This window comes from Electrona antarctica (assembly GCF_951216825.1).
Source record: "Electrona antarctica genome assembly, chromosome: 2".
Classification (NCBI taxonomy): Eukaryota; Metazoa; Chordata; class Actinopteri; order Myctophiformes; family Myctophidae; genus Electrona; species Electrona antarctica.
The window spans coordinates 20837840-20855991 of record NC_136807.1 but is presented as its reverse complement, the minus strand read 5'-3'; the positions used below and the strand labels follow the sequence as shown (position 1 = coordinate 20855991).

The window sequence follows — 18152 nt, the reverse complement described above, 5'->3', positions numbered from 1 at the left end:
TGGGAGCCTAAACCTCGTCGTAGAGCAGTGTCGAGTGTCGCGTGCCGAAAGTAGCAGATATACAAGCTCACAACGTGCCGCATCCGCGACGGGCTGTGAGCTTGAAGATTTGCTATATTCGGGACAGCGGATTGAAGAGATGTGATAGGTCGTAAATGTTTGCATAATTGATAACTGACTGGCGTATCGTTGAAGCCCCACCTTCAAGGGAATCGTCAATCGAGGTCATATTATTTGGTCTTTGCTCAAATTCAAGTTCAATTCTCATTTTTTGAAAGTAGAATGGCCAAAGTGACTAAAATTGAACATGAACAGAAAGACTTTTAAAATAAAGAAGAAACACACAAGAGGTCGTATTTAGTTCATTTGAAGTCAATCCGTTGAATTATTATTATTATTATTACTGTGTTGACCATATCCCCTATACATATCCGTGTAAATATAATCAAATGATTGTTATCTGATTAAACTACATTTTTGTTCAGCTATATTGAACAAAACAAACAACAACCATACTTGCATTTACAAGGCACCTTGCCTGTATTGTACTATATTAGTATGTTAGTCGCGTGGTGTCTTCCAAACCAATACATCTATCAGTTTGCCTGTTTGTATACAGAAAAGACTCTGACCAACATAGAGTAGACTGATGTGGATGTGGACCATCTTTCTGTGACAAAGTGCTGCCACCTGGTGCTTGAATGTGACATGACATGGAAACCAAATGTGCTGTGAACAAACCATGCTGTATAATTATGTAACTAACAATCCAAGCTCTGATTAAGAAAAGCAATGTTAAATTCCAAGTAGTTATGGTTATCACATACAAAAATATGGTCAATGGTAAATCATAAATGTGTTCATTGAAATCTATTATATAAGATACTCAGTGGTGGAAAGTAACTAAGTACATTTACTATACAGCCTATTAAGTACAATTGTGAAGTATTTGTACTTTACTTGAGTATTTCTAATTTCCAATACTTTTACTTCTACTCCACTACATTTCAGAGGCAAATATTGTACTTTTACTTGAAATGGGACATTCTGTATAATGAGTACTTTCTACTTTTGGTACTTGACGTACATTTTGATGCCAATACTTTTAATCAAGTACATTTTGAATTCCGAACTTTTGCTTGTAACAAAGTAGTTCTACATTGCAGTATCGATACTTTTACTTAAGTAAAACAATTGAGTACTTTTCCCACCACTGAAGATACTGTAGGTAGCATTACTTTAAATGCAGCACCACATCAAGAATATGCACTGAAAGTTATGACATACAGCACATTCAATATAAAATGACATTCTTCATAGTGCCAGGGAGATTATACATGATATTTTAAGTTAGTGCTTTCGTACTCATGGTCACATTTCTAGGAAGTGATAGAAAGCATGCCCCATTAAATGATATTAGCTGACTTTCAACACAAAGTAAAGGAAATCAGCTCTGGAGATATTAGAGTTGAATAACTTTAATATATGTTCTTGGATAATAAAATGGACACTCCACTTGTGTGATTTCATCACACTATATTGTAATACATAACAATCATGATGTATACACTATACAGTGTCACTGTACAGTGTTATTTTATTTAATCGACTTAATGAGTATGATGTGATAATGTTTGTTCTTGGAACATAATACAGTAGTGAATCCACTATGCTGGCAAACTGTTAAAATAATCCAGCTCTTGTAAGAAGTTAGTTATCGTCCTGCCCTGTCATTTACTTGTCATATGCAGTCGTCCTTTCTATTGCTCCCTGTCTTCTAGTGAAACTTTATCTCTATAATATAGGCGAATAAATAAAATAATAAGTCTGCATTCCACTATACACTACTGTCTCTCTCAACCCACCAATTTATATTTCTCCCTCCTCCTATCGATCTATAGTCTACTACTGTACATAGCCACCCATTTCTCTTTACACTATCAAGGTCTTCGGCATAATACTGTATGTCCACTTCTTTCCCCCCCATTTGGACAATAATAAAATAGATCCCACTCTTTTGGGGTATTTATTTTGTTACAGTACATTTGTACATATGTGGAATGTGTCCTCTGCATTTACACATCCTAACTATTAGAACTTGTAAGATGAGTATCATTGATTGATTGATTCCAATACTACTAAAGAATTTCTTTTCACAAATGTCTACAAAGTTGGCTATTGCAGCTCTAAGACATTCACTTGGTTTTGGTTCATTCTCCGATATTCTTTATTTAATTACTTAAACAATTAATTGCGACCAATGGTCGCAGTTAACTATGGAATCGTGCATTTCCCCTCAGTGTGTTGGTTGGCCGGGTGCCCAGGGCTTGTGACATCATGTGACATCATCAGGGATGGAGATGTGGAGACCCTGATGTCATAGTAAATGCGACCTGCTGTCGCTAGCCCATATATGGAGATCCCTGATGTCATCAATATTGGCCAGCAACTCTACATCTGACCTCAAACCTCAAACCCTTAGGTCTCCAATATATGGATATATGTCAGAACCTGTTCTGAAATTCCATATGTTGATCCTACCCATCCATCCTTCCTCTTCGATGTCTCTCTTTTGACTTATACCTGTCCATTCAAATTTCAAACCCTAGACGGGCCTGCCCCAAAGTTATTAGTGCAGCCGCGCCCGGCAGCCGGCGAAAACTCGAAAACTAGAGTTCTCAACAGGCCCGGAAATTAAGGCCTGGCCATACCTGGGACCTCATCAAACCCTGTACACTCAAGAGAATCTCCATATACTGTATGGAGCTGATCTAGACATGCTCCTTATATGGCTAGTACAGAATTAATTCCATGTTGATCTGACCCCCCATGCCAAAGCGCCAGCGCTCGCCCAACAGTCTGCCGTTAACGAGGTGGATGCGTGCACGCCATAGGTGCACGCGTGTGTGAGTGCGAGGTCGCTTCTCGCCCTCAGGCATCTTACTTAAGTAATTTACTGTACATAATACAATGGTGTAATTTATTTACACTTTTGAATACAGGCCATTATGTATGATACATTTTCTCATTATAGGTACAGTACTATAGCAGTAAGTTGTTTTAGACTCTTTTGTCTTATTATACCTAATTATCTTATACCCAATCGGAATAATTGAAAATATAATGGATATAAAAGCTCACAACGTGTTGTATCGCGATTCATTGTGAGCTTGATCCATTATTTGTGCTATTTATGGAGAAAAAATAAATAAATGTTTGTTCGCCTAATGACATCCCCAAAATAGGGACACCTGTCTATAGGCCTAACTTGTGGCACATGGATTCAGATGCAGTCAGCACCTCTAAAATTCGATCTGCAAATGACGCCCCCTGCCCTGACGACCCACCCTCAGTTATCCATGCCCCTTCGCTCAGATGACCCCATGGGCAAAAGCATGTCACTCTCCAGAGAGAGGTTGCTGCCCAGCCCGGCCATGCGGCTGCGCAACAGGAAGTGTGTCCGCCTCTGATGCAGCCTCTGCTGCTCCTGTTTCAGCTCCACATAGGAGCGCGAGAACGTGTGGAAGATGGAGGTGACGGGGAATGCCATGAGGAGGATCCCACTCAGAATGCTGCTCAGAGCCACCACTTGACCCGGGATGCTCCTTGGCACCATGTCCCCGTAGCCCACCGTGGTCATGGTGATGACCGCCCACCAATAGGTGGCCGGGACGCTGCTGAACTCCTTTGTGGTGGCCATCTCGTTCTCGATCAAGTACATCAAGGGCGAGAACAGGGCGATGGCAACGCACAGGAAGAGAAGGAGCAGCCCAAACTCCCGTGTGCAGCGGCGTGCTGTCAGGCCCAATGTTTGCAGGCCCAAGGAGTGGCGAGCCAGGCGCATCACATAAAGAATTCGCAGGGCCCTGAGGACGCGCAGCACCAAGCCCACCTTGTCCAGGTAGCTGCTGCCCGAGCCCAGCCTCTTCCCCCCTGTGGAGGTGCTGTCTACCACCAGGGTGATGTAATACGGCAGGATGGCCACCACGTCTATCAGGTTGAGCGGGCGTCTGAGGAAGGCCAGCTTGCTACGGTCCTGGATGAAGCGCAGGGTGAATTCCAGGGAGAACCAGGCCACACACACAGTCTCCACGATGAAGATGTTGTAGCACATCTGGGAGCATGTGCCCTAATAAGAAAAGAGACATTAATGATCATTGCTATCCAGCAGCAGCAGTAGAAGTGGTCAATCATCACCGCCACTAGAGGGAGCCATCTCAATGTTAAATGCTTGAGCAGTATAGCTACAGTATTAGCCTCCCTTTTGATTTAAAAATCAATCTGTTCATTTGTACTTTAATTAAAATGCCAAGTTCAAGAATTGCTTGGGTTAATAAATGGTATATGGTATTTGCCTTAGACACTTGGAAACTATTCACATCCAAATAACCAAGTGGTGAAAACAAATCAGAAAAATGTATGGAAACTTTACGGAGTAGCTTTATAGAATGTTCAAATGGTTGCTGTACTGTGTAAAAATCACACACCAGTTACGATTTGCTACTTTAACTACTTGATAAAGTCATAACTGTCCCTGAGTCAGTCAGACCCCCACTGAGTCATTGTCACCCTCAGAATAAATGGCTATGGCATTAGAAAGAGGATTTTTCAAATATCTTAATTAAAATCAACTACTGAAAAAGTGCCGTATGTATTGTTACAGACTACAGTAGCACAGCTAACAGCTGGTGTAAATGAATACAACATTTAAAGTTAATGTGTTGTTGGTGCGGTGAACTATATGTCAACCTTCGCTTGGGTTACTGTAATAAGACATCAATATTCTGTGACAACCTAAATGTCACACTTTAAAGTGAGTTGATATTTCCTGACCAGTTGCACTGTCAATTCTCACATTAGATGTAATTGTGCATATCCTGTCACAAACAAGCAGAGAGAAAAGTATTTTTGGAAAGCCAGCAGGTCAGGTGCATGTAATTACCCACTTATTATAGAGTTGGACACAATCCATGTCATTGATGTCTTTACCTGCATATCAGCTCTATTGTCACCACTGAAGCATGGTCATTATACCAGTCTACTCACCGCCTCTTCTTCCGCCCTCATTGCAGGCATGGTGCTGATGGACAAGTTGATGGCAGTGATGGTGACAAACAACACTGACAGACAGGCAAAGATCTTTCCTGGGAGCCCCGAGTGTGGCCTCTCCACCATGTCTCTGAGCTTGCCCATGCATCGGTCCATGCGGGACCCAGATGCAATGCTGCCATCTCTCTGGTCACTGTCCATGTCCATCAGGTCCTCCAAGAGCTCGTCCTCCTCCTCAGCTCTTTCCATCTCCTCACACTCCTCCATGCGCTGCAGCATGCGCCGGCGGCAGCACCACTCTAGGCTCTCCTCGGGGATGCCCCAGTAGAGCAACTCCTCCCTGAAGGACAGGGCACACATCTCCCTGAGTGAGCGCAGCTTCCCCGCCCGCAGGAATGTCAGGATAGTGCGGAAAGCACAGGGGTTGCGGTCAAAAAAGAACTCATTGTGCGCCACGTCATAGTCGTCGCAGATGCGCATGATGTCATCGAAGCTGCTGCAGAGGTGCAGCTGGCCCAGGCGGGACAGGGGGAAGTCCTCCAGCGTGGTCCAGGGGAGCTGGTACCGCAGACCACCCACGTTGATGATGGCATGAAGTTTTCGGGCACTGGACAGGGGAATGTCTCTGTGGGCTGAACCAAGCTCAGGGGCCTGCTGAGCCCTCTTGTAGTAGGCCCCCTTTAAGGCCTCCTGTTCATGCAAGGGTGGTGGATTGAGGGAGCTGTCAGAGGCACAGCTCAGGGCACTGTAGTCACAGTCAGAGCCATCACCTGTCAACAGGGTCATCTTTATAGCCCCCGCCTGAACCTGCCCTGAGTATTACTCTCACCTTCAATGGAAGAGCAAGGAATGGAATGTATCAATTAGTTATATGGCTGACACACACACATCTATATACACACACACACACACACACACACACACACACACACACACACACACACACACACACACACACACACACACACACACACACACACACACACACACACACACACACACACACACGTCACACACACACACACACACACACACACACACACACACACACACACACACACACACACACACACACACACACACATTTATAGCATGCCTCTGTGATGCTTCCTGTCATTTACACATTATTAGCAATCACCGATGGAGATATGTGGGACACATTTGTCATTCCCACAATTAAATTTAGGATTTCAACTAAAATGATTTGTCAATTCTAGTTTTTGTTGCAATAAAGTGTTACTGTGGTTACAGCATTCCCAGCTATACCCAATTGAATACATTAGAAGCATGACATGTTCAAAAACGTTACTTTTACAGGAAAGGGAAAAAAATAACTTGTGTTCCAATGGGTCCACTGTAGTTATAACTTTAGTCATAAGCTCCAGTTAACCAGTCCCTCAGGGCTCTAGGCTATAGTAACCCATTGACAAGCTGACAGCGTTTTCAGCTAAAGCTTTCCCCACAATACGGATACTGGGATTTAAGTGGTTAATACTTTTCATTGTGTTCATAAAGCCCATTGACAGATCTAACCACTAACAACATGACATCCCTATTTTGGACATGTCATAATGTCATTATAGGCTAAAATAATAATAACTAAAAAGTTTGTTTGTTAAAAAATAGCGAATATATCAGGGAGGCCTATACAAGCAGCTCACAACAAGTCACATCGTGACACGTATGAAACCTAGATACAAGGTTTCTGCTCGCCATAAATAATGTGTATGTACCTCCATGCAGTCAAGTATTGATGTGACTTGCCTACCAATCATATAATTACAAAACTGCTGGTCGCTGCACATTTGAATGTCCACATCTCCACTGTTTGTAGTCAACTAGTAGCACATATGTAAACTTTCCAATAATATACCGTAGTATAATTTCTCAGATGTAGTCTGTGGCATGGTGACACCATAGCAATCATACCATCACTGTGTAGGGGGAAAGAATAACAGCATATATTTAAAGAGCAAATACAACATCCGTGCGGCGAGGACTGTGTGGCCCAAGTCCAAACTAATTAAATCAATTGCAGTGATTTAAGGGGAGGCAGCTAGGTTAGCCAGTCACAAATTAATGGCAGTGCCTGGATTTGCTGGACCACTAATCCTGTGTTACGACGTAGGCATTGCATTCTAAAATGGGGAAATGAATGTGTCATAGAATGGTTATTAGGCACCTGCACTGTCAGTCTCTGTGAGCCCATGATTACAGTCAACCCCCTGTTTCCCACCCATCAAATTAGAGTGAAGCCACCCCAAGCAGCTTGGGTTTAATTTGTGTACAAGCTGGCTGTGGTACTTTTGTGTCAATTTAAACAGCACACACTGTATAGGTCATTTGTAAGATACATTTGATTATGATGGGACATACTGTATATCTTTGCTGGTACAGTATCTTAGTACTACAGGCCGAAACATTCAACGGCAAATAGGAGATCACTAAAAGATATCTCAGATAGAACAGATAGAAGCCACACAGCCTGCATCTTGTAAATGCTAATATCAAGTCAAAGCGCAATCTTGTTGAACTATAATGATACCTACATGTCATGATTGTGAGGAGTCACACTTCTTATCAGTCATATAACCTCCTATAGCTATTTGCAGAAGCTATTTGAAAGCAAACCCCCCTAAAATGAAAGTTGAAAAATGAATACCACTATGACACATTCTGAGATTCCTCCTTCTTCCGCTACAAATCCATGTGATGGAGGTTATCAGTCAGTACGCCTACAGTGCAGCGCTGCCTGGTGTGGATGTGCGCAGTCCTATGCCAGTCTCCCACGAGATTCAAATCAAATTCATCCCCTTCCGGCTATTTGTTGTCTCACTTTGCCTTTAACATATTGTGCGTGTATGTGTAGTGTACTTGTGTGTGTTCCTTCGTTGCACTTGTAGCCGTGGGTGTCTTAAATACCTCCTTAAAGACCTCTAAGGGAAGAAGTGTACATATTTCAGAAGGATATATGAAAGTAACAAATGCTGTTTCCCACCCTCCAGTAGCTACCAGATTGGCTGAGGTCTGGCCTCTCTCTGTGCCAGCGCTATCACAGCCCAGCCACAGGGCATGTTCTCCAGATTGCATAGTGAGTCACTGGGCTGTGAGTCTCTGCTCTTCTGACTGCAATGCGCAGGCATTTCCCACATTGCACCGTTCGAGAATCTGAAGCCTAGATTTCACATTGGGACCGTATTTCCGGAAAAGGAGATTTTAATACAAACACCTCTATTCTGACTACACATTCTGATTCTCAAATCGTACTATGGAGACGAGCTGGGACCATACGTCACTATGCGTGTTAATCCTAGTCACACTGGAATGTGGAAGTGCTGTTCTCACCAGCACTGCGTGCCATGTCATTATTCCGACGGCCCGTTGGTCCGACTGGCCCCATTATAACTAACCCCATCTCTGGCTAAACCTAACCCTAACCTCATGGTCGGGAAAATGGGATGTCGGAATTATGAGCGGACCCGGCCCCCACCCAGTGAGCCATTGAGAGGTTTCTTATTTATTGAACCCTGATTGTTCACCAAGTCCTTACACACCAGGGGTGTATTTTTATATGTCATGAGTACATCCCCACAGAATGTGAATATCAGTATGCAATGTAATGAATATCTGAGGCATCAACCATTAGTTTTTATTTGAAATATTCTCCAGCGAGTAATTCGTATTTTAGTTTATTGTCCCTCCTAAACATTTTATGTGACACATTGTGAGCTTCTAGATCTGCTATTTATCTTTGGGATGTCACAAAATTGTACGATTGAGCATAAATTAAGCATGATAAACTACATTTTATGAATACATAATCCTGCTGAACAAAGCTGGATAATCCTGTTATGTTGAAATCCTAGACACATTCTAAAATCACCCTCCAGTTTGCTTTAACAGCCATGAAGTCATTATCATTCTTCCTGCAGTACTTTTGAAAAGTGATTCTTATTCACTTTGATGTAGACAAGTCTGCTGTATAATATTCCTATTACACTTATTATCGTGTATCCTACAAATACAGTTTAGCATTGAAAGCATGAACTGCATATGCTTTTTTAATACAACTGAGTCTTAAAATGGAATTCCAAGAGTGTAAAAATTACCTAAAGGTCCATGTAACACTCAGGATATTTCAGTGTCCTGGAGGAAAGGCTGTGTAATTTACAGTCATTGGTATTTTATTGGAGAGTGGGAATGAGAAACATTATGCCTGTCTGTATCTGAATAAAAGATTTGCAATTCAATTGAGTCAAAGTCGGTGAAGTGCAAATGTATATTATGTATAGTATAACACAATCATGCAACTGAGAGGTTAAACAATAGTCTAAAAATATACATTTTATAACTTAATTTAGAGGATTACTGAATAATTAAAGCAGTATGGAGCGATATGGGCTCTTATTTCCATGCTGTGCTCTTTCAGAAAGGCCAGCGAGCAAACCTATTTGGTTTTGTGGGCAAAGGAGAATGTAGAGGCTGTGATGTGACTTCCATGATTCATCAATAAAAGTGTGCTTCTCAGAGCACGGGTCTCCACCAGACCGGGTTGACTACCCCTGCAGGGCCCATAAACTTTGGTCAAAACCTGAAAACAAACCTGAAAACAAACAAACAACAAACCACATGCAACCCAGATTCGGCAAGGGATTAAATTAATTTTGCTCCTATGCCACTAAAATGTGGAACGCCCTATCAACAGCCATTAAGAAATGTGAATCCCTAGACTCCTTCAAAACCACTCCCAAAGAGCACATACGGATGGCTGCAATTGGAAACTGCCTCCCCCCTTTTCCCCCATATACTGACACTGTACATGTTTTTCCCTTTTTTACTTTCAATAACTGTATAGCCTTAGATGATGATTTCCTTTTTTCATAGAAGTCTTGTTTTGAAGAATTGAAAATGGAGGACCCTAAGTCTTAGTACTTTTCATCCTCGTAGAAGTTTTTGTATTGACTTTGTGCTTTCGTTTGAAATGTACCCATTCTACAATCTACATACTGTGAATAAAATGTTCAATCAATCAATGACCCCGGAGATCATGTCTACCGATTTGTGTGATCTCCTACGTCCTATCTAGTAGGACGTAGGAGTAGGCCCTATAGTAGAAAAAGTGAGATTTGATGAAAACACACTGTAATCTGGCACAGCCTATGAATTGCGTCATGATCCAAGGAATCCAGTAAAAAATATGTTGATGGTAGCCTATGATGATAATGGTTAAAGAGTTTGCCTATAGTTCAAAACATGAAGTTCACATGACTACAGAGATAAGCTATGTACTATGTACAGTAGGCTACTGTTGGTGCACACTTGGTACTACTCCTGGAGTTTGCTGGAGGGGCCCATTTTGCACATGCTACAAGCGCTACTGGCCCGATTGGCGGGAAACTTTGCGCGCACACTCCCAGTAGGCCAAGAATCTCCAACCAATTTAAATTATGTTTCAAATTGGCCAGTTATGCACCATAACATTTTTGTGAAACTGTGTTTTTTGTCCAAACATCACGTGTTTGCAAAGAAAACGCAACATGGCAGAAAATGATGATCGAACCAATCCAAGGGAAAATATTTTAGAGTTATAGGCAAAAACATGAATCGGCCTGATAGCACCACCATGAGGCCGATTTGAAAAATATGTACCCTGGACCAGTAGGAATCTGTGTAAAGTTCCACCACGGTAATCTGACGGTCCGTCCATGATTTGAGGGCTTTTGCACAAAACGTTGGAAGCCAATTTTAGCATACCCGGAAGTTATGCGGGAACGCCTACTGAGTGGGAAAAAACTACTTTCTGGCCTTGACAGCCCACATCCAAACAGAAAAGTCCTATATTGCATTAAACGTTAAATTACATTAAACTCACTTTGCCACTCGATTTGCCACTCACTTTATGCATGCGCATACCCTCTAATGTGGTGGGATGGATCATGCCACTCAGAATGGGGTCGATCCGTCCCAGACCCTCTCTCGTTGGGCTCTAATGAACATTCAGACCAATATGTGGTTCTAAACAATCCCCAACCAATTCCCACAGCAGTGTGATTCTCTCTAATGGACAGTAAAAGAGGGGAAGCCTCTACTTGTATGCACAGTAAAGCCCTCAGTGTTCATTTTCAATAAATGTTTCTTGTTATAATCTGTCCATGATGTATTTGTCATTTCAATTTTGGAACATGGAAACTGTTAACATTCGTGAGAACTATAGAATCGCTATCTATCGGTATGTCAAGAGCATCTGAAATTCTGAAGACAAGACCTTTTGAAATGTCTTTTCAGTATTTTCAGTATGCCAGTGCATGCAAATGGAATCTTCACACGTCAATTTCTCTCCATATTTCCATGACCACTCTAACCCAGCGCCTTAAAGGATTCCATACCCCAGACACACAGTTACATTTGATGTGTCATTGTAGCGATGAGAGTGAAAACAAAAATTGAGTTATATTAACGCTCTGGATTTGACTGTGCAGGGTATGATGAGATGAATAGCCAACCACTCATTCTGCATCTCTGCGCCTTATACCCCCAGCAGTCTTCATCCCCTTAACACTAGCAACCCGTGCCACACAATAATTAGTCTACCACCCAAATATCATAGCCTCGCCTCACCTCTACACTTCATTACCAAGGTGGGTCTGTGGCACCAGCAAGGTTATGAGATATCTCTGTCCTTGTCCTGCTTCTTGCTAAATGAGAAACAACTCAAACCTTTTTGCTTATCGGCTATAGAAAATATAGCTGACAACATGTTGTATAATGTGTCTAAATTAGTATAAATTAGGATTTAGGAGGCAGTTGGGGAAATTTGACACTGAAGCATCGCATAACAGTGAATATAATTTGGATGAGTAAGCATGACACTGCAAACTGACAATATTACTGTTTTGTGCCTCTGGGGACTTTTAAAATGTATTTATTTATTTTTGGCTCAAGTGACTATTCTTCTAGTCCTTTACAATTTTTGAGTAGGGTCTACTCTAAACGTGATAATATAATGATTATATATTATAACATTAACTTCTCAGCTGTGCACCAGCCATCCACTCATACAGTATCACCTCTTTAACTGCCTTTTCCCTGACACGCTGCAAGGATCCAATCACCTCAAGGCAAATAATTTCAATTATAAAAGCATCGCTATTGGACAGGTATGTTCAGACACTCTCAGTCATGGGACAATGCTTCAGCGGTCTCTGTCTGTCACTCTCTTAGAGTGTTTGAGAGGATTCCAACACCAGACCCAACAAACGTCCCTGCGGGATCAGATGACAAGAGGGTACAAGCAAACACAGATCAAAGGAAGACAGAAGAATGGACAGTGTCTCTTGACACCGTTATTGGATTGTGTCTGAAAGATTACTTTAGGTGCTGCACAATTTTCACACAGGGGGAAAATTTCTTTTTTTCTTTTTCTTTTGTTGTTTGCTTGTTTTTTGGTTCCATACAGAAGTAGAAAATAATGTGCATTTGTCTTGGAAGCCCCATTCTGCAAATATGTGCTAAGAAAATTAAAGCTTTATATCACAGATTTATGACATGTAATACAGTACAAACAAGGTATTAAAGAGCATCGAAATCAGGCTCATGTTTTTGCCAAGAATTAATTGTTACGGGTATGCAATAAGCACTTTTACCACAGTATCACTTCATTAAACCTACATTCTAAGGACCCAGAGGTAGAAACCCTGGGAAAAGGCTGTAATTATGCAAACATGATAGAATTACTGCTTATACTTTCAAGTCACATCCGTCACCCAATTTGGATTGACAGAAAAGTCTAGGAAATTGTTCTACAGGTTAGACAGAGGCTCTGAGACCTTCTGTAATGACATGTCAAGACATCCGTCTTAGGTACCTTACACATAAAGACACCTGGGAATAGAAGGTTATAATTACTTTACTCACCCTCCCATGTGGAGGAGAATCATTCTCTCTTTTCCAACAGCTACAGCTGTTAACAGAGACAAGTCATTAGTTCATCTCATTATAATCAGAATTACCTGGAGGAGGGAGAGAGAATAATGACGAGTATGATGTATCATATATCACTGATCTGAAAGGCTTGGGGAGATGTTTGAATTGTGGACTCAGATAATCACATTACAGACTGAATTACTGCGTATTAATGGTCTCTGTTAATGGATTCTGACACCGTGCCGCATTGAAGATCTACTGTGGCCTCACACAATCTTAACATCTGACTGATTATTCCGTTTTTTATGTGGATTGGCTTTTGGAATTCTACAAATTCATCATCCAAAAATCTGCCTCTCACAACACATTTTTGAGAACTATACATTTTAATAGCATATTGTATTCATAAGTCAGTGTAATGACAAAAGTCCAACTCATTCTATCATCACTCGACATAATATTGCATATGGTCTCTTTCTCTCTCATTAAAACAGCTACGAAGATGTCAATAAATGTTGACAGATGTGCTTTCGTGTACCATGGAGTAAATATCTATCTGTTATAAATGTTACAGAATTAAAATAAAATAAAAAGACCAGTGTGGAAGATTATCAATAAACGCAGCTCGTGCTCACTGGTATCATAAACAATAATCAAAACAAAAAGAAACCTTAAAACTCTGAAAACTAAAATCAAACAAACAAGCAAAAAAGTATTTGTATCTAGATATATCTAGTCATTACTTTTCTCTTGCTGATCTTGTACAAGCAGTTTCTCTACCAAAAAAGTGTGGAAAATGTATCCTTATGACTCAATTACATTCAACAACACTTAGGTTCTTTACTGTGTGCTGTAATATACTGTATACAGGGTCCTTTTAAATAAAATGTTGTAAAATTAACAGAAAGGATTTTACTAAAGTTGTGGCAAATTGTGAAAGTGTGACAAACGAAACGACAGCTAAAGTTAGACAAGTGACAAGTAACAAAAATACTCACTGAGCTCTCGCTGCATCAGTTCCTCAATCTGGCTGATTGTTTTAGGTTACAACAGAAGTCCAAAGTCTCTTACAATGTCAGCATATAAGGAAAAAACAGCAATGTGCTACGTCTACCGTACTTGCTCAACTCTGCCTCATCTGTACCGACTGGCACAAAGCTTGTGGAGCACTAGCAGGGTTTTGATGATCAACAGGCGACTGCTTGCACAGGCGACTGCTTACACACACGAACACACACACACACACACACACACACCCTCCCAACCTTCTTCACATCAACAGCTCCACTCTCTGACATCAGAAGTGGGATGTGCCATTATTCCAAAGAATGGAAAAAAAAAGCTTTGAGAGAAATCCATGGCAACCAACATTGAGCAGAATAGCACCCCCCCCAACTGAAATGAGAATAATCGCTCTCTTTTGACCATAGATTCAGACAGGTTTATATTGAGTTATCCAGAGGTCTCCTGGGCTTGCTCATGTTCATCAGGGTGTCCAAATTTAGACCGGTGCTGTGAATAGTGCTGATTGACTATGGGACTGGGGAGGTAGTGAGTAAACGTTAAGAGGTAACACTCATGATTAAACAACATTGATAAAGTGGCGCTTGTGTTGAATTGTGCTAATGGTGACAAACATTTTCTCCACCATGAAGGTGATATCATATTGCTACAGTATATTTGCCACTGTAAATTTTAATTTGTGTCCATACTGTACACAGTGTACACTGTACCTAAAATCTAAATAGGAGATAACACATTCTCTGTGGGTTACATACCCCTTTATTTGAAAAGTTATATTACTATCCTCAACATTTATAAAAAATGTAATACAAATGTATTAGAGAAATAAAATAGAGTCCGCAACACTGTCAAGGAATAACTCAGCTCCACTGGTGTATTAATTCAACGTTTCAATCACTGGGATCTTCTTCAGGAATAGTGTGATACAATGTAATATAAATGTATTACATTAAAATATGTGCATAATTCAATCAAATCCAATAATGCTGAGAAAATGTAACAGAAGCATGACGTTTTTACTCACACAAAACCAAAACAATTAGTACACTGAAAAAGTGTGCTCCCTAGAATACAAATCTCCATTAGGTGGTATTCAATATTAATAATACTTACTTACTGTGTAACATCACGCAGCGATGCAGTAATATCAAATGATCTCTCTGTCTCTGTCTCTGTCTCTGTCTCTCTCTCTCTCTCTCTCTCTCTCTCTCTCTCTCTCTCTGTAGAACGTGGAAATCTGGATGCAACACAAATTGGTGGAGTTGTGAAGTAGACTAATGACCACTTTAAAGCCCTTTGTTGTGTCACTCACTCACACTCTGTGTATCAGTGTGTGTGTGTGTGTGTGTGCGTGCGTGCGTGCGTGCGTGCGTGCGTGCGTGCGTGCGTGCGTGTGTGTGTGTGTGGGCACTGTGTGGTTTGAAAGAGGCAGACATGCACTAATCTACTTTATTTCCACAAAACAAATTATGCTGGACGACAAAAGGTCTGTCCATGGTATGAAGATTAAGTCATTATGAGCTACAAACCTAATGAATTACGATAAATGCAATAAAACACTATTAAATGACTAAAGCTCAAAGCAGGAACAGCTACTGGCGAAGACTTCCGCTGTAATCTTTTTAAAACTCCTTAGCAAGATTAAAGACAGCAATTTGAGTCTGGTCTGAAGGTCGTTCCAAGCCCAAGGGCCAAAATAAAATAGGCTTTTTTGGCAGCCTCAGTTTGCAAAGGGGGCACAATATACAGTAGTGCAGCACGCTGAGGTTAAAGGAGTAGTTCACCCAAAAAATGACTTATCACTCACCCCATGGAGTCTTCAATTTATGGAGATTTTTATTTTGTTTTTGACGCATTCCAAAGCCAATAATTTGATTACCTGCTGTGTTTCCGGTAGGACAAAGAGACAAAGAGTCTCTTTTGTGTCTCCCACCGGAAGCGCAGCCGGTATTTCCTTAACTGTATATGCTTGCCTCCAAATGCTCTCTTTGCTGTACTATGCATTAATGTACTCATACTCAGTTCAAACTAATACAACCACTTAATTCCTGACACATCTCCCAGCAAGAGGTACAGTATATTAGTGATACTGAACCTCAGATACTGTAGCTTATCGTCCTGAAGCATCACATTCGAGTCCCAATGTGTTTCCAACAGCCATCTAATTGTCATTCACATCTAATGAGGGCAAGTCTCTGACAAAGGCAACACCGGAGTTGAAAAAAGCTCAGAGGGTAACCCACTCCAATTAATATGCGAAGCAGATTCTGTCCACGCAAAAGTCACCCATTGATGTGTGTGGAGACAATCCCAAATGATTTGTTTATTATATCCCATAGGCTAATACTTATTTGGTGAGTCTCATTGAAAACCAAGAAGCGAGTTCTAACTAATTGACCGATTATGCCTTTCTTTGCGAGGCAACACCCCCGGCGGGGTACCATGGTCTTGAAACTGTGGTCTCATAGGTCTCTATCTCACAAGGCTCAGTGATGTGATGTTCCATTGATCTGCAGACGCACGCACGCACGCACGCACGCACGCACGCACGCACGCACACACGCACACAGACACACACACACACACACACACACACACACACACACACACAATTGTCTACCGTACATATGTGACATGTACAGGAACCTAATTTAAAATAACATCTTGGAATTTCATGGTTCTTTTCACCAATCTTGTACATCTTTATATGCGTTCATCCACTAATACTACTTGGATGTACTCTCATAATAATGTGGTTCAATACGCCACTGAGCTGAGGCGATGAGAGAAACCATGTTTGTTGCTGCTATTTCAACCTTGAAGAGAGACTATAGGGAAACACAATGCTGTCGTAATCTCTGGAATAAAGAACAAACAAGTCTATTTCACACTGTCACTCACACTGTTTTGTGTTGCTGAGCAGCGATTGAGTCTTGTTCCCATTATTATTGTCATTCTAAAAGAAAATCTTTCTTGGTTACATGCTGAGGTTGAAGCTGCTCATGCAGTAGTTCTGCTGACACACTTGACAAATATATAACAATAACAAATAGAATGACTGCAATCCGTAGAGTGCATAGTATACCTCCCAACACAATGGCAAATATCAATAGCTTGACAATCATTTACCCGTTGTCCTTCATTGTGACATTGTTCATTGTTCCTTTTTTAAGTTGATCAAATCTGCATGCCAGTTTACTGATCTGTCATGAAAATCCACCCATCGTTTTTCAAGTTACTAAATCACATTTTACTAAAAATCATGTTTCAGCTATACATTTGCTTGGGGCATAATAAAAATAGTTTTCTTTAGCCTTTAAGTGTGAGTGGACAATATGATTATCTCAGTTTGCTTGGGAAGAGAAAGCAGTGCAGTGTACTGTGATCACACTGAGGTATATGCAAGCACAATGCTTGACAGCATGGAAAAGCGTGGGAAGGGGCTGTGACCTCATCCTATTTCTGAGAGCTGTTAGGCTACAGATACAGGTATATATTTAAACAATAGGGTGTTCACACATGTGAAAAATACTGTGCGTTGGTGGTATAATATCCTTTATGTAACCTACAACACTGTGTCCTTTCTAAAGCATTATTGTTGTTTTTCGTTGAATTTAGGCTCTGGGTAAACAGAAGGAATAGATTAAAAAGATAAAACGCTCCATAAAACATTTCCCTTCACCTTTCTGACAGGACAGCATAAGAAAACAAATTCCAGAGAACAAAACCATGATATTATCTGATATTGTTAATGTAAACTGTAGGCTACTGTATCTTTCGGCATACAAAATTGGGCAGAAATGTGTCTCTTTTAGATAGACAGATTTAAGGTAGTGCTTGATGCAAAGATCTGTGGGAGTTTGGGAGACATGCTAAAAACAATACAATATAAACACAATTTGAATGACAGCTCATCTGTTATGATTATGAACACCATGAACAATATGCATGAGGAGTTGAGATTTTGCAGATGATACATTATGTGCTTCAGGAAAGCTATTCATGCCCTATTTGAAATGCCATTAATAGCAAATTTGTGGCCCACTAACACATCAGTCAGAGTAATGTTGTGGGGGGAAAAAGCTCTGAGCCTTATCAATCCATCAGTGATCTCACAATAAACCTAGGAAGCCTTGATGTCTTCACATCTATTTATC

The 18152-nt window shown here is 40.9% G+C and overlaps 1 protein-coding gene across 1 annotated transcript; it reads right to left on the bottom strand.

Annotated features, from left to right (window-relative positions):
• Positions 1-3349: 3349 nt before the first annotated feature.
• On the bottom strand, positions 3350-5835 carry kcng1 (potassium voltage-gated channel, subfamily G, member 1; the record flags this gene model as incomplete). The annotated part of the gene is made up of 2 exons (XM_079519950.1): positions 3350-4129; positions 5047-5835. The coding sequence occupies 2 exons, from the start codon at positions 5833-5835 to the stop codon at positions 3350-3352; spliced, it is 1569 nt and encodes a 522-aa protein (XP_079376076.1).
• Positions 5836-18152: the final 12317 nt, after the last annotated feature.